This window comes from Vicugna pacos, chromosome 10 (genome assembly GCF_048564905.1).
Source record: "Vicugna pacos chromosome 10, VicPac4, whole genome shotgun sequence".
Classification (NCBI taxonomy): domain Eukaryota; kingdom Metazoa; phylum Chordata; class Mammalia; order Artiodactyla; family Camelidae; genus Vicugna; species Vicugna pacos.
Genome location: NC_132996.1, coordinates 28357642 through 28382263, shown reverse-complemented (window position 1 = coordinate 28382263; position 24622 = coordinate 28357642). Strand labels below are relative to the sequence as shown.

The 24622-nt window shown below is 51.5% G+C and overlaps 3 protein-coding genes across 19 annotated transcripts in view; 2 read left to right on the top strand and 1 right to left on the bottom strand.

Moving 5' to 3' along the window:
• RNF121 (ring finger protein 121) overlaps positions 1–10796 on the top strand; it is a 64581-nt gene extending 53785 nt beyond the window's left edge. For all 7 annotated transcript variants that reach the window (XM_006203390.4, XM_072969300.1, XM_072969298.1 and 4 more), the window contains 3 exons: positions 8016–8149; positions 8786–8887; positions 10451–10796. In XM_006203390.4, the coding sequence (XP_006203452.1) occupies positions 8016–8149; positions 8786–8887; positions 10451–10571 (357 nt within the window). In that variant the 3' untranslated portion in view covers positions 10572–10796. The remainder of the gene's footprint in view (positions 1–8015; positions 8150–8785; positions 8888–10450) is intronic.
• Positions 10797–10933: 137 nt separating this feature from the next.
• Positions 10934–21696, top strand: IL18BP (interleukin 18 binding protein). Of its 2 annotated transcripts, XR_012076524.1 has the most exons (6): positions 10934–14209; positions 14516–14722; positions 15343–15466; positions 15553–15700; positions 16261–16471; positions 20382–21696. XR_012076524.1 is itself a non-coding variant. In XM_072969316.1 (5 exons), exons 1-5 carry the CDS (start codon positions 14182–14184, stop codon positions 16002–16004), a joined length of 588 nt encoding a protein of 195 aa, XP_072825417.1. In that variant the 5' UTR covers positions 10934–14181; the 3' UTR covers positions 16005–16228. The 2 variants fall into 2 exon arrangements, 1 of the variants encoding a protein (XP_072825417.1); XM_072969316.1 differs by lacking the exons at positions 16261–16471; positions 20382–21696 and adding an exon at positions 15924–16228.
• The window catches only part of NUMA1 (nuclear mitotic apparatus protein 1), a 64460-nt gene continuing 56386 nt past the window's right edge, over positions 16549–24622 (bottom strand). For 9 of the 10 annotated variants that reach the window (XM_072969286.1, XM_072969284.1, XM_072969280.1 and 6 more), the window contains 11 exons: positions 24209–24277; positions 22771–22881; positions 22471–22689; positions 22220–22377; positions 20615–20861; positions 19573–19801; positions 18815–18951; positions 18283–18459; positions 17964–18080; positions 17631–17852; positions 16549–17263 (listed from right to left, as the gene is read on the bottom strand). In XM_072969286.1, the coding sequence (XP_072825387.1) occupies positions 17252–17263; positions 17631–17852; positions 17964–18080; positions 18283–18459; positions 18815–18951; positions 19573–19801; positions 20615–20861; positions 22220–22377; positions 22471–22689; positions 22771–22881; positions 24209–24277 (1698 nt within the window). In that variant the 3' untranslated portion in view covers positions 16549–17251. The remainder of the gene's footprint in view (positions 17264–17630; positions 17853–17963; positions 18081–18282; positions 18460–18814; positions 18952–19572; positions 19802–20614; positions 20862–22219; positions 22378–22470; positions 22690–22770; positions 22882–24208; positions 24278–24622) is intronic. The other variant, XM_015238493.3, reaches the window with a different exon arrangement.

Sequence of the window (24622 nt, the reverse complement as noted above, 5' to 3'; positions counted from 1 at the left end):
CAGTCCTAGTGTTTAGGCAGCAGATATCAGTGGAGACCAATTGAGAACAAGAAGGCTTGGCTGTGACTTCATGTGAGGCACCTCAGCAACTCTTGGTGAGTTTGAGGCAGTTTTGAAGGTAGGGGCCTATTGGCTGCGCAAATTTGCATGTCACTGCTGCTGCGACCTCATTTGTGCCATGAGCTGGTAGTCTCAGGCCAGTTCATGTTAAATAGAACACTCAGCTGTCACCTCCAGTAGCTTTAATCAGGTACAGTTTTGGATCTAGGACTTTGTTCCTCAGTGTCATGGGACTGTTTATTTTTCCTGTAATGAATCAAATTGAAAACAAAGCATATTGGGTCACTTTATAGACAGCCTATTATTAGATTCTTTTCTGAACAGCTGTCTTATGTTTTAGCTGCATTTCACGTCTTTTATCTATTTGTGTAGATTTCAGCAATTCCTTTAATCAGTTCACTCCCAAAAGAAATTTCCAGGCCCTGGATTGTCTCATTACTAACTTCACTTTCAACCGCAGCTGTTTACTAAGACTGCTTAATGGCATAGCCAGCTTTTCAAAGTCACTCTCGCCAGAATCCTGTCCTTTACCCTCTAGTGATTTCTTTTTCTTCTCATTCTGTTTTTATAGGACCAATTCTCTGCTTTTTCCAGGTTGTTGCCAACTTTATCTCAAGATTATTATTAGCTGTCAATTTAAGCATAGCCTTAATTCCCTCAGATGGGTCCCTAATAACCAGCCTACAGAATCCCTCTTATGTCCAAATGGAAGTGAGCTCAGAATTGATCCATAAGTTAGCTTCTCCTCTGGGAGATGGAGCTGTTACATTGGCCTCCCAAAATGGGATTTGAGCTGGGCCTCTTTCCATGCTCTCGGGAAGAATTATTGGGTACTCCAGTGATTATAAATGATAATCCCTAGTAACATAATTGCCTAATAATGATCATTCCAGCTTCACCAAGAGACCTGGTGGGACAATTTCTTGTTAGGGTGAAGTGTGCCTCAACCACTAGCTCTTCACCTCTCATATTCTCCTTCCTTTTGTGGGATCTTGCTTGTTACCACCACTACTCCATAACAGTGTGGCCCAAGGATAAACCCATGTACCTCCTTGTACTTACTCTTAGCACAAGAACATAAAGCTCAAACAATCACACTGGACTTTATTAAAGGGTTGAGGATGATAGCAGGGAAATAAACCATGAGAATCTGAATGAGGTTAATCTGACTTACCAGGCTGCCTCCTTTCCAGGGCTTTCAGATACTGCCTCATTTAACTCTAGCCTACCTCTTAGCACCCACCACCTCGAATCCACATCTAGACAACATCCTCCAGATGTCTAAACTTATAGTCTGTGTTCCTGACAAAGTAATGCCACCCCTCCCCTACGCCACAGGCCAGCCTTCTGAATCCTGGTATCTCCTGTGAGCACCTACTCTTCCCTAGGTAACTTTTCAGAAGAGCCACTGTAACCAGCTGTCTCTTCCAGAGGAGGCATGCTAACCCCTTTCCAAAGAATGTGAAACTTGCTGACCCTAACTATAGACAGGCAGTTTGCTGCTTTACCAGGCTCCCATCCTGGGGGCAGAAAGTGGGTCATAGGAAGACTCGATGACTTGTGATAGTACTGGGTGAGTCACCAGGAGTTAATTCATTGGTTGTTTTCTAATAGTCCTAGCAAATATTTCTGAGACTTAGTGACAGGCCTTCTGCTAGGTCTCAGGATGACAACAGATTAGACCAGGCAGGGAAATGGGAAGAAAAACTCCAACATGGGATAAAGGAATAGATTGCAATACCTTTGCAGTTCTTTCCAAGCCTGAGAATTCTAGGGCTCTCTTATTTCTGCCCAAGTCTTTGGTCAAGTGGGCCTTGATATGCTCAGGAACTCCTGGGCCCCTAAGCCACAACAACCTCAATTTTAAGAATATCCCTGGCCTTGAAGCCAGGATCTGATCAATGCTTTGGGGAGGGCAATTTGAGGAAGCCAGGAGACTAGCTTTCTACATTGAGTTACCATGAGTTGGCGTTCATTGGCCAACTCATTCATTCATTTATTCAAGCATCGGTTATTTATCACCCATCTACAGTGGAAAGTATGACCACCAAGTGCAACCTTTGCTAGCACCACCACCCACTCCCGTATATAGCACTAGTTGTTTTTTTCTAAATTGTGATAAAATACACAAGCCTACCATCTTAACCACTTTTAAGTGTACAGTTCAGTGGCATTAATACATTTACATGGTTCTGCAACTGTCACCACCATCCATCCATAGAACTCTTCATTTTGCAAAACTGAAGCTCTATACCCGTTAAACAATAACTCCCCGTTCCCCGCTGCCCCCAGCCCCTGGTAACAATCATTCTGTTTTCTGTCTCTTACGAATTTGACTACTCTAGATACCTCACATAAGTGGACTCATACAATATTTGTCTTTTGTGACTGGCTTATTTCACTAAGCATAATGTCCACAGGGTTCACCCATGTTGTATAATGTGTTAGAATTTTTTTCCTTTTTAAGGCTGAATGATATTCTATTGTATATATATACCACTCTTTCAGCCCTAGTAATTTTTCTTAGTCTTTTGTACATTCTGTGATCACAGCCCTTATCTCAGAGAGTCGTAGTTGATTTTGGAGAGGTACCAGATCAGGAACTAGTCTGATTCTTCTCTTGGTCCCCCTCTGGGAGTGGTTTGACCTAAAAAGATCTGTAATTAATTAATTTCACAATTCCTAGAAATAAAACCATGAGGTTTTATAATTCTATTAATAAGTAGTCTCAGTTCCTTTTACCCTGTTCTACACTACTCTGTTTAGTGTAGAATAGCTCTTTGTTTTGCCTCACATGGAGAAATTTGTGACTCTTGCTGAGTCAAGTTGACTCAAGGGAATCTTGGATGGTGTCTGTTTTTTCTAGCTGGTTACTGTGAGGTCATAAGCTTGTGACAGCCAGTCAGTATAGTTTCCATTCACACCCAAAAGTCATGTTGGGGTGGGGGTAGGGTCGTGGAGGATTGTGAAATAAGCTTATTTCTGGGGCTTTCTCCTCTACCAGAGAGATTGGGCAGGCAGGGTAGTAACATATTTGTTTGTGCTGCTCTAGACCATGTGTCCTACCTCACATTTTCTATCTTCCGAGCAAGTTTCTGTGCCCCAGATTTACTATTTCATGGATTCTCAGCAGCCCCAGATAATATGAGGACAGGACTAGCTGCCCATTCATCTGACTTGAAGTAGTGGAAAGAGCTAAGAGGTTAGAGTCAGACAGACCTAGTTTCAAAATCTCATCCACTTTTAATTGGCTGTGTACTCTTGAGCAAGTTGCTTGACCTCTCTGGTCTTGTTTTCTTAGCTGTAGTAATATTACCAGACCTACAGAATTGTGGTAAGGAACAAATGGGTTAATGCCCAGCACTTTGCAGAGTCAGAGTAGCCTGGCCTGTGGCAAATAGTCAGTAGATGATGATGATGATGATGGTGATCGCTACCATTTTATCACGTACCGACTGTACCGTCCTGCTGTGCAGTGCAGCTACGTACTATATACCTGTGCTCACCTGGAGCACAGAGGCCCTATAGGATTTGTCTTTGTATCTTCATCACACCTGAGACACAGAGCAAGACACAGAACAGACAAATCATCGTCACAAGTAATTGCCAGTTCTCTCTGATGCCATCTATTGTCTGAAGTCATCTCAGACCACTCTGTGGCATGGAACCTTCACTACTCGAATCCTGAGAAATGGGTATTTTATTCAGGTTTTCAGCAAGTATTTCTGGAGCCAGCTACTTGAACTGATGGGCACCGGCTGCTCTCCCTGGCCTCAGGCAGGGCTCTCCTCCTTGGGCATCAGTCTCCTCACTGGTCAAGGTGCTGGACCAGAAGAGCTCGCAGGGCTTTCATGGCCCACATTTCCTGTGACGGTCAGTGGCTGTAGGTTAGAACTCGTATTTCCTGAGCACCTACTTTGTGCGAGCTCCTGGGATTTTGCATGTTTTCTCAGTGCATCTTCCCAATATTGTGAGGCTGGGAGTAGTGTTTCTATCCTGCAAGAGAGAAATCTGACTCTATCTGGAGAGTTTACCCTCCCATTTTGAGTAACCTCTGTTTCAAATCTTCTTCACTCTCAGACCTCTCACATTCCTTCCCTCTATCCCCTTCATTCTGAGCAGATGACCCTGCCTCTTTTTGCCTGAGAAACTAGAACCCAAACAGGAATCCCCACAATTCCTGACATCATATTTACATATCTACTCCTGTTTGCGCCTGTCTCCTGCTTCCCTCAGTTACAGTGGAATAAGTGGCCTTTCTCGCATCAGGGGCCAGCCCTACCTGTGCTCTGGGTTCCACACCTCCTGCCTGCTCAGGGACCCGGTAAACTGTTGACTTCTGTTCTCGCCCACGACTTCAACTTCTCCCTCTAATGGGCTCTTCCATTAACCTTTTCAGCATTCTGTTTCAAAAAATACCCTTTCTTTGGCCCACCTTCTCCTCTATCTACTGAGCCATTTCCTGACATTCACAGCTGACCTTATGAAGTTCCTGTTTCCTTTTGATCAACTTTTACTTACTTTTTGGCCCATTCTAATCTTGTTCGACTCATACCCTTCTTCTAAAGTGACTCTTACTCAAATCATCCATGACTCCGTGTCACCCATTCTGGTGAACTGACTGGTCTCAGCAGCTACCAGCACGGTTGACTCAGCCATTCCTACCTCCTTAAAAGGGTTTTTCCTCCTCAGCTTTTGTGACTTTACTCTGTCCTGGTTTTCCTTCTGTCTCTCTGCTATTTTCTGTCTCCTCTGCTAACTTTCCCTCCCCTTACATGTTATTCTTCCTCTGAGCTCAAGCCTAAACTATCTTCTCTGTTCTTCACAGAAAAGGTATTTCCCTTTTCTTTTCCCCTGGCTTCCAGATCTCTCATCCAAAACTCTCGTCTGAGCTCCAGACCTTTTCTCTTCAGCTGTCTCTTTGGCATCACCAGTCTGTCCACTTCTTTTAGTTTTTACTACTATCAGGTTAGCCCAGGCCATTACCTTAGCACAGGCCCACATCATCTGTTGCTTTTAAAGAGTGGTAACTGTCTCTTAGCTGGTCTCTGAATCCATGTTGGCCTCATCTCCAGTCCACTTTTTATACAGAAGACAGAGTGATCTTTTAAAAATATGAATCTGATCATGTTACTCCTTACTTAAATAAAGCCTCTAGACAACTTCCCATTTTAAGCCCAAGATCTTTCATGTGGCCAGTAAGGTCTTACTGCTTTCCTCTTTCTGTAGGTTCCTTTCAGTTTCTCAAATACACCGAGTCCTTCCTGCCCCCAGGGCCTCTTTGCACTTCTGCCTTTCTTCCCCTCACTAACGCCCACCCATCCTTTACCTCAGCCTCAAATGCCGTTCCCACCAGGAAGCCACCTCAGATGACCAAGGCTTGGTTAGGAACCCCTTTCACTGCTGTGTTCTTTGGTAGCCTTTTTAATGCCTTTTTAAGTAAGTAATTATCATTTTAGCCTTTTTAATAATTAGTTCTCATCTTATGTAAATATTTTGTTAATGTCAGTCTCCCCTAGCTGTAGATTCCATGAGGACAGAGGCCAGCTATGTGTTTTTCCGGCATTCTGTCCCAAGGTCTTAATACCAGTGACTGATACTTAGTAGGTGCCCAATGTATTTTATTTTATTTTATTTTATTTTATTTCATTTTTTAATATATTTTTATTGAAGTATAGTCAGTTTGCAATGCTGTGTCAATTTCTGGTGTACAGCACAATAGTTCAGTCATAGGAACATACGTATGTTCGTTTTTATATTCTTTTTCACCATAAGTTACTACAAGATATTGAATATAGTCCTCTCTGCTGTACAGTATAAACTTGCTGTTTATCTATTTTATGTATGGTAGTTACCAATATATTTTGACGGAAGGAGGGAGGAAGAATTTAAGTGGCTTGCTCAAGGTCATCAGATAGTAAGTGACAGAGGTTGGAAATGCAGTCTGTCTAATGCTGACAAATTAGTTGCACAACAATGTAAATATACTTACTAACACTGCCAAACTGTATATTTTAAAGTAGTTAAGATGGTAAATTCTGTATTCCGTGTGTTTTACCATAGTTTTTATAACAACGACAAGAAAGAAAGAAACAATAGGTTAAATTTCAACTTTTTTCTCCTTGGGGCAGAGGGAAATGCTATATAGCTATTTAACAATAAACCACAAGGAAACTATACAAAATTTGGGATTCCTTTCTGGAACTTAGAATTGGTTATCCATTGTGATTAAGTGTGATGGTGAATGGTCTTTTAAAGTTGGGTGTGTCTCGTTGTCTTGCACTTTGCTTTATTGCACTTTGCAGATAATTCAGGGTTTTTTTTTTTTTTTTACAAATGGAAGGCTTGTGACAGCCCTGTGTCGAGCAAGTCTGTCAGCACCATTTTCTAAGAGCACTTGCTCACTTTGTGTCTGTGTCGCATTTTGGTATTTCTTACACTATCTCAAACTTTTTCATTAATTTTATATTCATTATATGTACCAGGAAACTGAAAAATCCCTGTGACTCGTTTTATTGTAGTCTTCTGGAACCAAACCTGCAAAACCTCTGAGGTTGGCCTGTAATATATATTCATTAAGGAAAATATGAGTGCAGAAAAGTAGGCAGCTAATCCTGCTACCAAACTGTCTCTCGTGTGAACATTCTCATACATTTCCTCCTGATCTTTTGATAGATTTGGGCTTGTCTTCACATGTGCTGATAATACAGTGCCTCCAATTTGGTACCCTGCTTCTGACACCTAATGTTACATCTCAAGCTTCAGTTGACTCCTGTCTAGTCCCTGGAGTGCGAACCATAATTTATTTAGGCATTTTCCTGGTATTGGTCATTTATGGTTGTTTCCATTTCTCTGCTTGCTTTTGTTTGTTTGCTTTTGTTCTTTTTGTTACCTGTTTTTATTGTAAAATATATGTAACATAAAATTCACCATTTTAGCCATTTTTAAGTGTACAGCTCAGTGCATTAATTATATTTACAGTATTGTGCAATTGTCACTACTATTTCCGAAATTTTTCATCACTCCAAACTGAAACTATATCCTTTAAGCAATAACTCCCTGTTTCCTCCCCCTAGCCCCATTCTGTGAATTTGCCTATTCTTGATGTTTTATCTAAATGGAGTCATACATTTGTCCTTTTGTGTCTTAGTGTAATATTTTCAAGGTGCAGGCATGTTGTAGCATGTATCAGGACTTCATTACTTTTACGACTGAATGACATCCCATTGTAGGGATATACCACGTTGTGTTTCTCCATTCTTCTGTTGAGGGTCACTTGGGTTGTTTTCACCTTCTGGCCATTTGTGATTGCTGCTGCTGTGAGCATTGGTGTACAAGTGTGTGGTCAGCTTCTGTTTTCATTCTTTAGGGGTATGTACCTGAGAATGGAATTGCTGTGTTGTGTGGTAACTCTGCATTTAACTTTTTGAGCGCTTGCCATACTCTTTGCTTCTTTAATTATAAATAACATTTAAATGAGTATCTGTATGCATGAAGCTTTTTTTAGATTTCTACTATTTCTTTAAATTCCTTTAAGAGAAATTAATGGGTTAAATGGTGTGACAGTTTGCCAAATCCTATCGAAAAGGATTGAACCTCTTTTGCTGCTGCCACAAGTGTCTTGAGAATGCCCTTGTCACCCAACCCGCATTGCACCGGGTGCTTCACCATTTCAAATCTTGGAGAAGAGCTGTTGTCCATCTCTCGTGGAACCAGAGTCTGGCCGCAGACTGGCTTTGCTGATGTAGCCCCCGATCATCAGCCCTGAGCCCTTCTCCCTCCTTGTCCCTGATGCTGACCCAGCCCAGTCTTTAGGTCCTATTAGACTTGGCTTCCCAGCCCATCTCTGGTCTATTCCTTTCACTCCATCTGCCCAGCAAAGACCTGAGGCCTCTGGTACTTTCCCGCTTTGATGGATTCTCACATCTTTCCTGTCTCCTGTTCTTCTCTCCCAGTTCTACAGCGAGTCGGGCATGCCTACCAAACACCTCTCGGACAGTGTGTGCGCCGTGTGTGGGCAGCAGATCTTTGTGGATGTCAGTGAAGAGGGCATTATAGAGAACACATATAGGCTGTCTTGCAACCACGTGTATCCTGCCTGGAGCTCCTGGGCCACGTCTTTCCTGCCACTTGCATACTCCAGTCATGGAGGGAAGGCAGGGGACATTACCCTGGGCATGCTGGCCAGACCTTTGACGGTTGGGGAGGCGTAAGACAAGAGGCAGACGTTTGGGAGATATTCTGTGCTAAGGAAGCCAACCCCCAGGAGTGGAAACGGCAGCCTTCTTCACTCTTTGTCATAGATGGGAGCCACTCTTACGTAAACAGTGTTCATAGCCTGACTGGATCAGAAGGGAGCCCAAAGCTGCACAGCTGCCCCAAGATTGAGTCGATCACAGGGAGGAACATCCTCTGACTGGCTCCCTGAGTTTCAGAATCAAATCCCTCCGAGTGACACTTCTAATATTTATCACGTTCTTACCCGGCTCCCGTTCTGTGCTGTGTATTATCTCCATTTTGCCCCATAACAGCCCTGTAAGACAGAGATTGTTATCCTCACCTGACATATGAGGAAGCAGGGTCAGAGAGAAGGGATCTGCCCACGATTATACAGGTGGAGCCAGGATTTAACTTCCCTCCAGAGCTAGTGCCTGGGCACCTTGAAGACCGGCCTGAGGCCGAGTGCCACCTTGGCCACCCATTTCCCTTGACCAGTGCTGCTCAGATTCCACGAGTTCTGCATCCGCGGCTGGTGCATTGTGGGAAAGAAGCAGACGTGTCCCTACTGCAAAGAGAAGGTAGACCTCAAGAGGATGTTCAGCAACCCGTATCCTTTGTTTGGGTTCTTGTTGGGAGTGGGCAGTGGAAGAAGATACTGGCCAGTGTGACCCACTCAGCATTCGGGTCCTTCTGGGGCCCTCCCTGCTGCCCCCAACCTGGTACCCGTCCACCCGTCTGTTTGGCTTGTGGTCGGGGGACGTTGGGGTGGGATGTGGGCTAGGACCAGCAGCTCAGCTTCTCCTCATAGTTCTAAATCCCTCAAGGGTAAACTGAGTGGTGACAGCTCCAGTTACTGCTTGCTTACTATGCCTGGCCCTGTGCTAAGTGCTTTGTATTATCACTCGATTCTCCAGCAGCTTAGTGATCTGGGTAGTAATAGTCTCATTTTACCAGTGAAACACTTTAGAGGTTGAATAACTTGTTCAAGGTGACATAACTAAAGGACAATGTCTTACCAAGACAGGCAGTGCTGGGACCAGCTCTGTGCCAGTACAGGGTTGGCGAGGGGCCCCCTGTACCCATCCACTTAGAACACAGGACCCCTGCTCCTCTGAGCTGCCACTCCCTACCTGGCCAGCCCTCCCCACTGTGCCCTCAGCCTCCTCTTCCTCCCTACAAACCTGTCTGTCAGAAAGTGCCCAGCCACTTCTCTGGCCCCTCCTCACTTCCCTCTGGCATCCAGGGACCTCTCCCAGCTGCCCTTTCTCTCTACACCAGGGTTCCTTGTCTCTAGACACCAGCTGGCCATGCGGGGCCACTGTGTTCTCTCTTTAAAGTTCTTTGCTTGGTTCTTCCAGGGTCTAGTTCCCAGACAGTTAAGAAAGTCCATGGTCAAGCTGAGGGTTGGGGCTTCCCTTAGTTCTCCAGACAGGGCCAGGCTGCTCTTTCCAATGCCTTCGGAGGGATTCCCCACAGTCTCATGAGGTTCAGCCTGTGCTTTCCCCAGGGCTGGATTCCCAGGCGCGCTCTCCAGATGTCTTGCCTGGCGTTTAGCCATAAAGCGAAAGAAAGGGACTCATCTCCGGGGCTACTTGGCCTCCGTAGGGCCTGGTGGTTGGTGCCCTTGGGTGGGGATTCCTTAAAGCCTCTGCCAGGGGTTATAGCCCGTGACCAGCCTCTTGCTCTGCACCCTCATGCCTCTGTCCCTAGACTCAACCCCTTCCTTGATGTAGAAAACTTCCCATTTTGGTTATTACGGGAGCCCTCAGGGTTATCCCACTCCCAGCCTCCCTGCAGCCGTTGTCACCGATAACCTACAGCAGTCTCGAGCTGAGTTCCCACTTATTGCTGGTCCCTCCTTAGCACAGGGGTTACACGGAGGCCCTCTCTGCATGTTGGTTGTAGAGAGCTTAGTCTCATCCCTCCACCATCTCCCATGTCTGTCCGATTTTCTCCACTGGTCCCCTCAGCCCTCCTCCCCCATTCTCTGGGTTTGGCCCTCCATCCTAACTTGGAGAGGCTGGGTGGGGTTTTCTAGAAAGAGCTATTTCCTTTCCTTGTAGGCTGATTTCTGTGGAGCATCTGAAAAGTGTAGGCAGAGCTCTCACCCATCCCTTAGACCAGATTTGCTACTGAAACACGTAGTCTCTTTTCTTTAACGCACTGATAGCTGGGAGAGGCCACACGTCATGTACGGGCAACTGTTGGACTGGCTTCGCTACTTGGTAGCCTGGCAGCCTGTCATCATTGGCCTGGTGCAAGGCATCAACTACATTCTGGGCCTGGAATAGTCAGGAAGAAGAGCATCCACCCACCATGGACCTCAGGGCTCTCTCCTCCCTGCCCTCCAAGACCTCCTGGGTGGGAAAGACTCAAAGGGGCACTTGGGCCACTCAGGACCCCCCTGGCTGTGTCCAGGCTGGGGAGGGGTACGAGGGAGAGCCAGTCGGTGGGGCTGTCAGCAGTGGGGGCTTTTTAAAAGAAAACTATTTTGATGAATATATTTAAAAACCTTTTTTTATTGTGGAGCATAGGAATTGCCCTAACTCCTCCAGGCCTCCACCTCTCTACCTGAGCAGGGCGGGAGCGAGCTACAACATTTTTGGTGTAAAGGAGCCTTCTCACCTCTGGCTGAGAGCCCCAACCCCTTCCCTCCCTTCCGAGTGTGGGGCACCAGCCTGGTGCAGTCAGTGTGGAGGAGCCAGAGAGCTCTGGGCGGTGCACCGATGAGCACTGAGGGGTGAGACATCCTCCCTGCTCCCCTGGCTGGGGGTCCCGGGCATGCACTGTCTGACTCCGTCTTCCCCTGTGCAGGGGCCATAGGCTGGTTGAGGCAAGTGGACCCTTGTGACTTTTTCTAACAAGGGAAGCCCTGGGACCTCAGAACTCACTGAGGATTTGTTTGGGAGTGACCAGCAGCAGCAGCAGCTTGAGGAATCTGCCTGAGCAGGGCTGTACTCAGCCAAGAAGAAAGACCATCCATACACAACTGAGCCCAGGGAGCTGCTGTCAGCAGCAGTGATTGAGGGCTGCTTATGCAGGCTGACCCTCTGCCCACAAGTGGTGACACGTGCCAAAGGCCACTGCCATGTCACTTCCTTCCCTGAATGCCCGAGGGAGCGTGTGCGCATGTGTGTGTGTGTATGCGTGGCAGAGGGACTATGACAAATGTGAGACTTCTTACTGTGGTCACAGTGTTCCCTTAAAGCTGGCAGGGGATTCCCAGCCCAAGGAATAGCTATCCCCATGTTAGCCTTGTCACCCACGGGTCCTGCCTGGGCCTGGCAACATGAGTCAGGGGGCAGCAGGAAGAGGGTCAGGCCCAGGTGAGTATGGGTTCTGGAAAGGGATTCTAGGTAGGCCCCAGTTCTGGTCCTAAGAGTTTTGAAGGAAGTGGGAAGGCAACACAGGCCTTCCGCACTGGATTCTTAGGGAATATGGCCCTTCAAGTGCAGCAAGAGCCAAGCAGGATCTTGTGACTCTGTTCTGAATAAAGCTCCGTGAGCTGGGCTGGAAAGCTGAACATCCATCTTGCTTTTCTTCTTCCCACCTCTTTCCCTGGGGCCTGGGGATGGTCGGCCCTGCCCAACGTCCCTGAGGCAGAAAAGGCCCTGGGCTGACCCTGGGTGACTGTCCTCACCACCTGAGGTCAGGTCCCTGCCTCTTCCACCTCTCCAGGTCCCTCTCAACTTTGGCTTCTCTTACCCAGCTGTGGCTTCCCAGGTCCCCCCATCTTCAGAGATTGGAATGGGTACAGGGGTCATCCTTTCACTTTTGTCCCCCACATCCCCATGTCAGGCTCCCATGAGAAGTTGAGGCCAGGCTGCCTGAGGCGCTCTCTTCATATTCCAGCAGTCCTGAGTCCCATGACCTCCCAGCAGCCCGACTCTGGCCTTGGTTACACTCACACTTGGTTATCTCCTCTCCCTTGCATCCCCCTCCCCCTCCCCAAAGGGCTGTGTCTCTCAGAAGCCCCAGGCAGCCTTGCCTCCCGACCTGCTGGAGACACTGGTGTCCCTAGGGTGGAGTTTCTCAGCATCTTGCAGCCCAGAATCTCCTGGGGCAAGAGGTAGGGGGAGGAACTGAAAAGATGAAAATGTCCTGGGAAAGAGGAGTTAACTTTTAGTCTCCTGTGTGTACATTAGTCCGGTTTTTACACACACACACACACACTCACTCACTCACTCACTCACACACTCACAACCCCTTGGGATTGCAGCAGGCGACATTCCTCATGCATCTTCTAAACCTGATTCTACCTCCTAGCCTCCCTGGCTCTGTCCCCAGCATCCCATCCTCCTGATCACAGAAACCACCAACCCCAGACACTCAGGTCTGCCCTTCACTGTGCTCTCTGAGTGCAGTGGATCACCAGTCCTGTTCTTTCTGCCTCCGCGGGCACGTGCATGACCCTGACAGCGAATGCCTCCCTCATCTCACCCAAGTCCTGGCCCTGCCACAGCGCCAGCTGCATTTGATTTATTCATATAGCTCTGTTGTTACTCAAGCCAGTGGTGGGTACTCCGCTCTTTCTGGGACGTGTCCTCTCCTGCCCTTGGGGCCAGCACTCCAATTTGTGTTCCAAGTGCTCAGCTCGTCTGAGAGGTTCCCGCAGACAAGGCCAGCAAGTGCTCTAGGATAGCTCCCAGGTGGCTCACATAGGGCCAGATGCAGCTGAACTGAGCCATGGCGCTCCAAGAAGGGGCAATTCCAGAAAGGAGGGCTCTTCAGGGCTTCTTGGGAGCCAGGGAGGGGGAATCTAGACTTCCCTGTGAACTTAGATCTATAGCTGTGGCCAAGGGGCTGGGATGACAGAAGTGAGAAAGGTTCGTGAAGATGATGGCTGGGTGTTGGGTTGGTGGTTGGAGGGAGTGGGGCGCCTGAGAAAGGCCAGGATGTGGATGGGCTGGTGTGACATTGAGCCTGAAGTGGTCAAAGTGATCCAACTTGGGATCCCCAGTGCCTAGAAGAGTTGTCCCCTTGAATATGGTGTGAATGTGGAGAAAGGAGGAGGCCTGCTCACGTGGAATAGCGAAGGTGGACACCAAAGTCCTTACCCTTGGCTGGGATGGAAGAATTCATGTGTGAGAGACCGAGTAGTTCACACCTTGTGTGACCCTGGGAGGGCGGGGCTGAGCATGGGTTAAAGACCTCAGTGTGGTATCACCAAGCAGGGGGACTTGAGAGCTAGCAAGAAGGTTCCTGGCCACTGTGAATTTTGACTCAGGAAGAGGCATGGTGTGCAGGAACCTTAAGGACAGGGCCCAGGCTTTTGTCATGTGTGTGCACCTTCTCTTAGTGGCCAGAGCCTGCTCTAGGGAATCCTGGTTAGAATAAAAGTGAAAGTGAAATAGAGGGGAGAGGGCAGTGCTTTCCCAGAAGGATTTCACTGTATATCCTGCCCTTACCAGAACCAGCTCTGACAGCGAAGCGAGCTTTGCCTCCCTTGTGACTAGGTAAGTCCCTGGTCCTTTGGGGCCTCAGTTTCTCATCCCTATAATTAAGGGGTTAGGCTAGACTAATAACCAGCATGATGTCGACAGTAATAAGAGCTCGGGTGGTGAAAGACTGTTACCAGGTGATCTCCTAGCTTTGTTTCTAAGGCTTGAAAGAGCTCCAGCCTGGGCTTGATGCCAGCCCTCCAGGAGCTGACCGTTGGGAAAGGTGGCCAGGATGGAGTGAACAGCAGTGCCTGGCAGCCCACTGAAAGTTCAGGCATAGGGAGGGGCTGTGGAGTCCACAGGGAGAAGAAGGCCACATCTATGGCTGGGATCTAAGCAAGCCACTGAGAAGACATGGGAGAAGCAGTTTATTCACCATCTCCTCCCCCGCCTCCCCCAGAGAGGAGGAAGTTGTCACAGATATATAGAGCCAGAGACGCCAGCTCCTGACACACGCATCATGACCATGAGACAGAGCTGGATTCCAGGTGGGACCTGGGGCTGTGCATGTGCGGGTGGAGGGGGTGGGGTGGAGTCAGAGACTAGGAAGGAGCCGTGTGGCCGGCCCTGAGGTGAACTCCCTGCAGCTGCTGTGCTGTTGCTTTCAGCCTCTGGATGCTATGGCTTTGGCTCCATTCCAAGGTCTCCATGTGCTCCATTCAAAAAGGGCCAAGAGGTGGGGGTTGAAGGGTCCTTCAGGAATCTCTGCCAGACTTACTCCAGGCAGCAACACTCTCCTGCCAAGATCAAGCTAGGATGTCAGCTGCTGACCTCTGTGACTGTCCTTTCTTCAGACCCCAGCCCTCTGTGGACCCTGCTTCTGTGTGTCCACATCATCTCCCACCTGGCTGGAGCCACACCTGTGCCTCAGGCCACCTCAGCTGCCACTGCCTCAGCTGGGATCGCTAAGGACCCCTCCCCCTCCCGGCCCCTGATGCCCCCAACAGCTCAGCAGTGCCCAGCACTGGAAGTGACCTGGCCGGAAGTGGAAGTCCCATTGAGTAAGGAGCAATTCCGATGGGAGCCCAGGAGGGCACGGTGTTCAGAGGGCGGGGTCAGGGCACAGAGGGTCTGAGGGTGGGGTTGGCTCCTGAGTGCACACCGCCCAACCTTCTGCCATGGAACCAACCACCAACCAGGCCACCTTGGCTGAGCACTCAGCATCCTCCCTCTCCTACTCAGCGTCCTGACTGTGGCCCAGGGCCCTCTACTAGATGCTTTCAAGTGGGACAGAGAATTTAGACGGAGCAGCCAGAGGGCGCCCAGCGCCTTGACTGCAGTATACCCTAAGCCCAGCCCCACCTCCCAGAGTCCATGTGCCCTCTGGCCACCTCCAGGATCCGTGGCCTACTGGTGCTGCCTCCCTGGCCAGGGCTTCTACAGTCACGAAGGCCAGGTGCTAGAAAGGGTCATTCTGAAGAAACAAGCTCAGGAGTCATCACCTGGGCCCAGGACCCACGCCCAAATACCTTTTGTTCAGCCCAGGGCCCCCTGGTAGACACCGCACTTCCCCTTTAACAGGCTTCCCACACCAGGTTCCTGAATCACGGGGACTGAGGAGCTAGGCATGGTGGGCAGGCCACAGCTCTACAGAAGGGCTAACAGCCACGTGTGTCCCCAGATGGAACGCTGACCTTGTCCTGCACTGCCTGCAGCCGCTTCCCCCACTTCAGCATCCTGTACTGGCTGGGCAATGGCTCCTTCATCGAGCGCCTCCCAGGCCGGCTGTGGGAGGGCAGCACCAGGTGAGGGGGATGGTGGCCAGGCTAGCAAGAGGGGGGTCTCCTCTTGCAGTCCAAGTTCTCTCACAGCCTTTCCTTCTCTGCTTCAGGCGGGAGCGCAGGGGCACAAGGACTCAGCTGTGGAGGGCCTTGGTGCTGGAAGAGCTGAGCCCTGCCCTGCGCAGCACCAACTTCTCCTGTGTTTTCTCCGATCCTGCGCAGACTGCCCAGCGTCACCTCATTCTGGCCCAGCTCTGGGTGAGGACCCCAAGGGAGGGTTTCCATGGACAGGAGGAGCTGTGCTCCGGTATGGGGAGGAAAGGGTGGGCTCTGTCCACAGGAGCCTCCAGCCAACGCCCACCAAGTCCCCAGGCCTGGAGTGGAAACTAAAAAGAACTTAGGGGAAACACAGCCTACAGGAAAGTGAGAAGAGCTGGCCCTCCCACTTTGGCCCTGATCCTTGTCTGCTTCACTTCCCCAGGCTGGGCTGGACACAAGCGTGCCCCCCTATTCAAGACACCCTGCCCTCCAGCAGGGCCCCTCTGCCTCACCATCCCCATAGATGAGCCCCGAAGCCTGGTTGAAATGTCACCTCTTCGTTGAGATCTGCATACTCTTGGCTCAGGCCACATTCTCCATCAACTTAATGTCATGTTTGTATTTGTCTCCTTTAATGGACTGTCCTAGGGAAGGGATCTGGGCAGAGGCTGCTTCTGACCCACAGCTGTATCTGTCACTCCAGTAGGGCCCACGATGGGCGCTCATAAATGATCTCCAATGGTGGCATAGTGATGTCCGCCCGATCATTTATCCTTTAGGCCATTATTCCACTCACAGAACATGGCCTGTCCCAGGAGGGAGTGTGGGAAGAGAGGAACTGCCACTCAGAAGCTAAAGACAAAACCAGATTCAGGCAACACTGGCCCTCAGAAGAGGTCAGCCTGTAATGCTCCTCGGGAGCAGAGGCCAGAAATGGAGTGTGGGAAGATGCTGTGGCCGCAGCGGAGTCAGGAGAAGGGATTTGAGAAGGTAGGTGGTTTGGAGGCTCAGCAGATTCAAAGGTATGCTGCTCTGGTTTTCCCACACAGACCAAAGCATCTCAGCACTCAAGGGAGAAAAATAGACTTTATTTACAAGTAATAACATTTAGAAAAGTTCCATCCCTGGCTGTTAAAAACCTTCCCATCACTCCAAATCCCACCCCAGGGTAAGTCTGGGGAAGGTGAGGGATGAGCTGCCACTGAAGGCTGGCCCCAAGCCCCCACCGAGGCACAGGGCCCCTCTCTCCTGGAAAAGACCGTCCTCTGGGCAACCATGCCCTTGTGTGGTTCGGAGCACACAGGGGTGGGGTGTTCCCACTAGGTCAGTGCCCAGTCCTGGCTTCAAGAGCAAGGGCCCTTGCTAGGCCCAGCCACCAGGAGCAGCAGGGACCAGGGCCTGCATGCTCCTCCTATGGTCCCTTCTAGATCCAGAGGCTGAAAGGACTGGCTGGGCCAAAGGACCCAGCCACTCAAAGCCAGCCTCAAATCTAGCTGTGATGGAGAAGTGACTTTAAGAAAACATCAGAAGGTAGGGAGAGGACCCAGACTGTCAAGGCTCCGGGCCTCCTGGGCCAAATATGAGGACACATCTGTTCACCTGGCAAAGGTCCAGGAACCGCGCCGGTTGTGGGTAGGCGTCACTGTCTCTGGGGGTCTGGCCGCTGTTGGCCTGGGAGCTGATAGAAGGCACTGAAAGGGACAGAAGGAAAAGGACCAGGCGAGGTCGGCATCAAGGACACAGGTGGGGCCACTCACTGGTACGGGCTCTTTAGTGCTTTGCCTGAAAAAAAAAAGAGTCACTTGGCTGAAAGAGACTTAGGTGCCAGCTTGCTCGGGGAGACCTCTTACTGCTCCTGCACACCCTTAACTAGGATCCCTGCCTTGGTGCAGCCCTGGACTATCTACCTTCACGCTACCAGTCACTGGCTGTCCTAAGCTGCTCTGTGTATCCTCAGTAGGAATGAGTCTGTCCTCTCAATCATGAGGAGCTAACCAGGCAGGGAGCACCTGCTCTCCACCCCCACCGTCCAGCGTTCTAACCGGGCCCTGCCTGGGAAGCCACGCCATGGGTGTTTATCAGGGAGAGGGGGACACCTGTGCTTCTACCACGTTCCTAAGAGCTGAGCTCTCCCCGTCGGTGCCTCTACCTTGACCTTGGCCCGAGGGGTGGCAGTGGCAGCAGCGACGGCAGCAGCAGTGGCGGCGCTGGCTGTGGTGGTGGCAATGCGAGGAGAGCGGCGGGTTCCACTGCGGGTGTTGGGGGAGGCCTTGGGCGGGGCTTTCTTCGAGGCTGCCCTCTGCAGAAGGCTGTTTCCAAGCTTCTTGGGTGTATTAAGGATGCTGAAGGCCATTGACTGGCGGCGGTCAGCCTGTAGGGAGGGCCGGTCAAACTGGGGGCGCCACCACCGCCATCCCCCTGGGGCCAACCTGTTGCTCTAGGGCTCTGCCAGCAAAGGGTCTCCCTTCAGGCCCCAACTAACCTGTTTTACAACTGCTGGAGCTGCTTTCTTCTGGGCCTCAGCAGTGTTCTGTCTGCGCCCTTCATGTCGGTCCCGGGGAGTCATGGGGCGAGGGAAACAGCTGGTGGCCTTCTTAGACTATGGGGAAGAGGACAGTTAGGTAGCCAGTGGCAAGAGGACTTCACATCCAAAGCCACAAGTCTCAGAGCTGACTGGATCTTGTCCAACCAGCACCTGCCCCTCTTCTGAGCCAGAAGCCTCCACTTTAATTTTCAAATGTGGTGACTGGGTCCTGGCCAGCTGCTAGACAGAACAAGACATGGGAGTCGACGTCACCCACCTCAGGGGTGCCAGGGCCCTGGTGGGGCTCTGAGGAGACCCGTTTGCGCTGCTGCCGGGTGGTGATGCCGACGCCCTCAGCTATCTGGGTTGGCTGCATGCTGGCTCGGCGCAGGGTCTCCCGGGGGTCACCAGTTTTTATCTCCTCGTCTGTGATGGTAGGCAGGCTCAGGGAAGGCTGCACGGGGTGGAAAAAGTGGTCAGTGGACCCCAGCTGTTTGGAAATAGAGCAGGACCACCCCAGAACTCTCTTCACCAGCCTGGCCCACGGAGGAGCTACAGCCTTCCTATTGCCGAGGCTCCTTTCCTGTTGTCTTCTCTGCCTCCGCTCTGCATGATGGCAGCAAAGAGCAGTCCCCAGAGACCTCTCCAAGCATCTGCCCACCCACAGTACCGTCACCCGAGCCCCCTCTCTGCCAGCTGTTCCACCCAAAGCAGACGGTCACCCTCCTTGGCAGGCCAGGTCAGGATGCCAAGGGAGGAACTGGTGAACCAGCGTGGGTGGGTCCTGGGCAGGTGACCCCAGAGCTCACCCTGGACTCCAGAGGGTAGCAAGTCTTCAAGTGCGGGGGGCATACTCGATTACGCTGCTGCAACTCTGCAATGCGGTTCCAGTCATCCAGCTGCTCGGGCTCATCCTGACAAGTGCCCATGTAGAAGCTGTTCCTGCCTGTGGAGGGCAGGGAAGTTGGAGCAAGCGGGGTTGGAAGGCCAGGAGGAAGAGGTGGAGGCAGCATCCTGCTAGCCTTTGCTGCCACCACCCCCGTCCAGCTATCCTGGGGGCTTCAAGCCCAGCACCCCAGGGTCCTGTACTACAGATATGGGAGTGGGACGCACAGACCATCTCCACCTGAGGGGACTGGCTCATTGCTTCCTCCCTAGGGTCATAGGCAGAGGCTCTTGACACCAAGAGAAAGTAATGGAGGGCCAGGAATTGATACCCAGAGGGTCCCTGAAAATCAAGAGCCTCCAAGAAGAATCTGAGAATGGAACCCTGGCCGGCCTGGCCCCTCTGGCAGCTCCTCCCCACCTAAGGAGGGGCCTGGAGGACTCCTGACAGTAGCTGGGACTCCTAGGCCCCTCGTATGAGCATTTCTGGTTTACTCCCTGGCTGAGACTGACATCAGCCTTACTGCCCAGCACAGCCCCTTGATGGACAGGCAAGGCCTTGAGACTGCATGGAGGAGGGGCAGTGAGGTGCCAGGGGTTTTTAAAAGCTTGTCCCTTCCCGGCATCAGGATCTGCATCCAGTCTAATCTTTGGGTGAGTTAAGTTCCCACAGTCCCCTTACCTGGAGGGGCCCCGCTGGACACCCCGGCCTGGGAGCGGCGAGCAGAGCTGCGGGTAGTGGGCCGGTAGCCAGGCAGACTAAGCAAAGCCGAGCTGCCGTCGTCAGGAGAGCCCAGGCGGGCTAGAGACTGGGTGGAGGAGGTGGCTCTCGGGCCTGCCTGGGAAGCAGGGGCAGACTGCGTGCTGTAGAAGGAGGAGTTGGCACTGTCTGGCTCCTCCACATCTAGCTTCTGGAAGAGAGGATGAACCTGTTGCAATGGGGCAGCGTGATACCCTATAAAAAAGCCTCCTGCTCCCCTTCCAAAGCCCTCACATCCCACAGCTACATGCATCCACACTGCTTTGCCCAGGTCCTTAGCTGCATGTCTGCAAGAAATGGGCCTTGATGCCAGAATCCCACACAGGTGCTGAGGCTGTTGACTCTTTTCTGCCCATTTTTCCATTGAGTCTATGCCAATGCTTTGAGGGAGAGAAGGCAGACCATTTTAGAAGTGGTGTGCAAAGGTCACAAAGCAAGGAAGAGGCAGAGCTGGGGCTGGGACCCACATCTCCTGAGCTAGTTGTACTCATCCCAGTGTCCCTCTGCTAAGTGTGCCAGGGCCATGACCATCTTTTAGAACTTCTCCACCTTCTTGGTGGCAGAGGGCACCCCCCCACACACACAGATGCCCCCTCCTGCACTAAAGGCCCCTCTTCCCTCGCTCCCAGCCTGGCAGGCAGCCCACTGGGCAGCCACAATGCATCTCAGCTACCTACAGGGCGTGCTGGGAGGCACAGGCTGGGCTGCAACTTCATACTGTCTCCCTTCAGCCTACACAGGCACAGTGCTATACGTGGAGAGAACGCCAGTCTTAAGAGTCAGCCGACAGGCAGCTGGGTCCAGCCCCGCCGCTTTTTACATGAGGCCTAAGCAAATCACTGCCCTCCTCAGGATCTCAGCTTCCCCATCTGTGGGTATGGACTGGTCAGCCCTGCCTGCCTCTGTTTTGAGGACCCGATGGAAAGATGCCCCGAAAGTGAGCACTGCTGTCCTGCAGCCTGACCTTGGTCATGGTGATGTTGATGATTTGCGTGGTGCGCCGACGAGCGGAGCGGGTCTTCCGGCCTGAGTCCAGGAAGACGTCCCCCAGGGAGTCCAGGCTGCTCTCCAGGGGCGCCTGACCCCGTGCAGGGATAGGGGTGAAGTAGAGACTCTCCAGGGATTCTACCTTGGGGGGCAGACGCTGGGAGATGGGCGAGGCTGGCTCTCCGGGGATGCTGGTGCCATCTGGTTGGGTACGAGGCAACTTGCTGTGGGAAAGAAACCTGCTAAGGTGCCATTCCTGGGGTGAGAAAGCATTCTGTCTGGCCCTTTGCTCCAAAGTGACCAAGTCCTACATTTATTACAAGACCAGGTCAAGCACCCCATGCTCTCTGATTTCTCAGAGGTACCAACAAGAGAGCCTCTGACCTGGGCCAGCCCTTCCATTTGCTCTCCATCTCTGATGCACCCACATCCACTCCATGGCTCCTTGAATGCCTCACTACTGGTAACACCTTGACCCTGCTCTCCAGACCCATAAATCTGCCACTTGAGATGCCCCCTGGACACCACAGCTACTCCACAATGAACATGTCCCCAGTCAAGCCCACCTGTCTATTCCTCCTCCTATATCTCCTATTTCAGCGAACAGGAAGCTAGAAGAGCAGAGCAGGAATGACAGCTACCACCCATGCCCCTAGTCATGAATGTAGGCACAATCCCACCTCTTCCCTCTCCTGCCAAACCCAGTCGGCACTTCTCCCTAACAGCTCTCCTCCCCCCTCACTCCACTCTCACGCCTTTCCCTGGCCTGCCTCATCCCCTCTCACCTACACTTACAATGGCCTCTGAGAGGCACAGAGGGGTGACAAGCAAGGAGTGGAGCCCAGATCCAAGCCCAGCCCTGCCACTGTGGGACCCTGGGCAAGTGACTGCCCCTTTGCCTCAGTTTCATCTGCAAAGGGAGATAATCACAGAACCTATATCAGAACCTACCTCAGAGGATTGTTAAAAGCTCAACAAATTAATGTTTTTCAGGTATTTACAACAGCATCTGGCACCCATAAGTGTTTAATAAAAACAGTAAATGTGTTTTTGCAAGTATGTTAAAGTCTTGGCTTTACCCTGGCTATTGGAATAAGCTTTCCAAGATGCAGATCTGGCCATGTGCTCCTCAACTCCAAACCCTTCCCAGGTCCCTCAGTCCTTCAGGATCAGGTCTGAACGCCAGTGTCCTTCACTGGGGAGTCCAGCCGGCCCTCTGGGACCTGGGCCCAGAGTCCTCCCAACCACACTCTCCAGCCCAGCCAGGCTCCTTCCCGGCTCTTGCTCTGCTCTCGTCACTCTGCCCACAGTGCACACGCACCTGCAGCTCCTTTTAAGACAGCAGGAGTGACAGCCTTCTGAGGCCTTTTGTGACCACTCGTTTCTTTTTACTCCCACTGTACTCTGTACATAGGGCCTAATACCTGTAATACTTTATTCTTCTCCTCTGAGAATAAGCTTCCAGAGGGCAAAGGGCCCACGTCCTATTTATCTCACAGTCCCAGTGCCCAGGATACAGCCTGATAGACAGCAGGCACTACTCAACAGACAACAGACTAAGGGAAGAGGGGCGCCTTCTGACCTGGTGATAGTGAGTGGGGTTCCCTCCTCGCAGCTTAGATCCAGGCTGTCAATACTCAAGTCCAGCTGAGGCTTAGCCTGGGGCTCCCGGCTTTTTAAGGCATCTGTCGCCACCTGGAATTTGCCCAGGTCCCGAAGCTGCTGGTCAGCATGGGCGACCTGGGAAGGAGAGGGCCGGGGGAGAGTGAAGAGGGGCCTAGGCGACGGTCTAATGTGACAGAGGCGAGGGAGTCTGTCCAGCCCAGGCCTTACCTGTGCCTCCAGGCTGCGCACCTGGGTGGTGAGGTGACGGCAGGTCTGCTCGGCCTCCTTGGTCTTCAGCCCAGCCTGCTGCAGCTCCCGGCCTAGCCGGTCCGCTTCTGCCCGCAGCTCCTTGTTCTCTACCTGCAGCTGCTCCAGGCCCCGCAGCTGCTCCTGCAGCTCTTGGTTCTGCTGCTTCTTGGCATCATAATGAGTCTTGGCCTTCTCCATCTGGGCGGGCAGAGGGTGGGTAGGTTGGAGGGGGCTGGGGGTGGGGCAGGGGGCAGACTGGGCCAGGGTCCGGCTTCTCACCTGCAGCTTGTAGTGCTCAGCAGCCTGCTCCTTCTGGCTCAGCTGGGCCTGCAGCTCAGTCAGCTGGGCCTGGAGGCGCTGGGCCTCTTGTTGGCTCTCACCTCCCTGGGCCTGGAAAGCATGAGAAAGGCTGATCAGGGCCACCAGTCTGGCTGCTCATCCCAATCCACTGAGCCTCTTGGCCTCCATGGGTATTTTCAGACTCCTGCACAGTCTCAGGACACAAAAAGTCCTTTTACCCCCTCTCCCAACTCCAGCCCACTGAAATACCACATACCCCCAAAGCCCACCTTCTATAGGAGCTTTCCTTGTCTAGCTACTGCCATTTCTGGAAGAGTTCTAGTGGCCCGCCTTTGCCTTCTTTGAGACCAGGCAAAACTATCTCACTCTCTCTCCACAAGAACACAGTTTCCCTGAGGAAGGACACTGATCCCTGAGGAACACCAGGGTGCAGAGCATGGAGCTAGGCACTTGGCACGTGTGCTGAGGACACGTGATCTCATTTCTCCTCAAAACTGCTCTGGGAAGTAACTATCTCCACTTTAGAGATGGGAGAAACTGAGCTCAGAGATTTAAGCAAAATGACCAGGGCCACAGTGACTAAACAGCAGAGTAAGATTTGAACTTCGGTCCACCTGACTCCAAAGTCTGTGTGGGCTCATTTATGATGTCACCACCGCCTCCTACCCAGACCACAGTCTCCCTGGGAGCAGGGCCTGTGTCCGATTCTCTGTCCACCTACAACACCAACAAGTGCTAAGTCCATAGCAGGCACTGCAGAAGACCATATGCCCTTACCTCTCCCACATCTCCCAGCACTGAGAACCCCCCAAAAGGAGTATAATAAGTATCTATTTATCACGTAAGCATGACAAGGTGTGGAGCACGTGGAAGAAACGGGAGCTCTGAACTCCCACCAACTCCTGTGACCCTAGCTAAAAGCTATGAAGCCTAGAACTGCAAAAAAGCAAATATTAAACCAAATAAGGTGACACCATTGAAAGCATTAAGGATATTAAACTGTGTTGTAATAGTAAATGTCACTGACACTCACTCCGAGATTATAAACTGTCTAGACTAGCATAATCCAATTGAACTTCCTGCAGTGATGGAAATGTTCTGTATCTATCCTGTCCAGTATGGCAGCTACTAGCCACGCATGGCTATTGAGCAGTAGAAATGTGGCTAGTGTGACTGAGGAACTGAAATTTTAATTTAGTTTTAATTTAAATAACCACACATGGCTAGTGGCTACTGTAGCAGACGGCGAAGGTCTGAGGGTTGGAGTCACTCCTGTCTTCCCTGAGAGCTCCCAGTCACAGGCAGGGCTCCTAAGGCTGCCAGACCCCAGGATGCCCCTCCACAGCCCGAGGGCTTACAGAGCAAGCCCCTCACCCTGAGGCAGGCAGAGGCCAAGCCCATCCCCCAGCTGTCCCACCTTCAGCTTCTGCTGCTGCACCTTGCTGGCTTGGTCATGGTCAGCTAGCTTCTTACTCAGTTCCTCCACCTGAGGCAGGGAGGGAAGAGGAGACAAGACTCAGGGGGCCTTCCCCTGGATGTCCAGACAAATTATGGGCTTTCCCCAGACCAGTCCCCAGGGTTGCTGGAAAAAGAAACTCAAGGGTCTTTCTCTGGCTTCTAAGTAGGGAACGGCTTGCTGCCCAGGCTGGATGGCAGGACCTGAGTGTGGTGACCCAACACAAGTGCTGCCAGAGCCACCTGCCCACATGGCCTCTAGCCCCTGCCTGCACAGACAGAGGCAGCAGAGTCGATTGGGGAGCTGACGCCTCACCACCACCCTACTGCTGCCCCCGTTCCCAGCCCCCCACCTTCCCGGGCCAGGACAGGAACA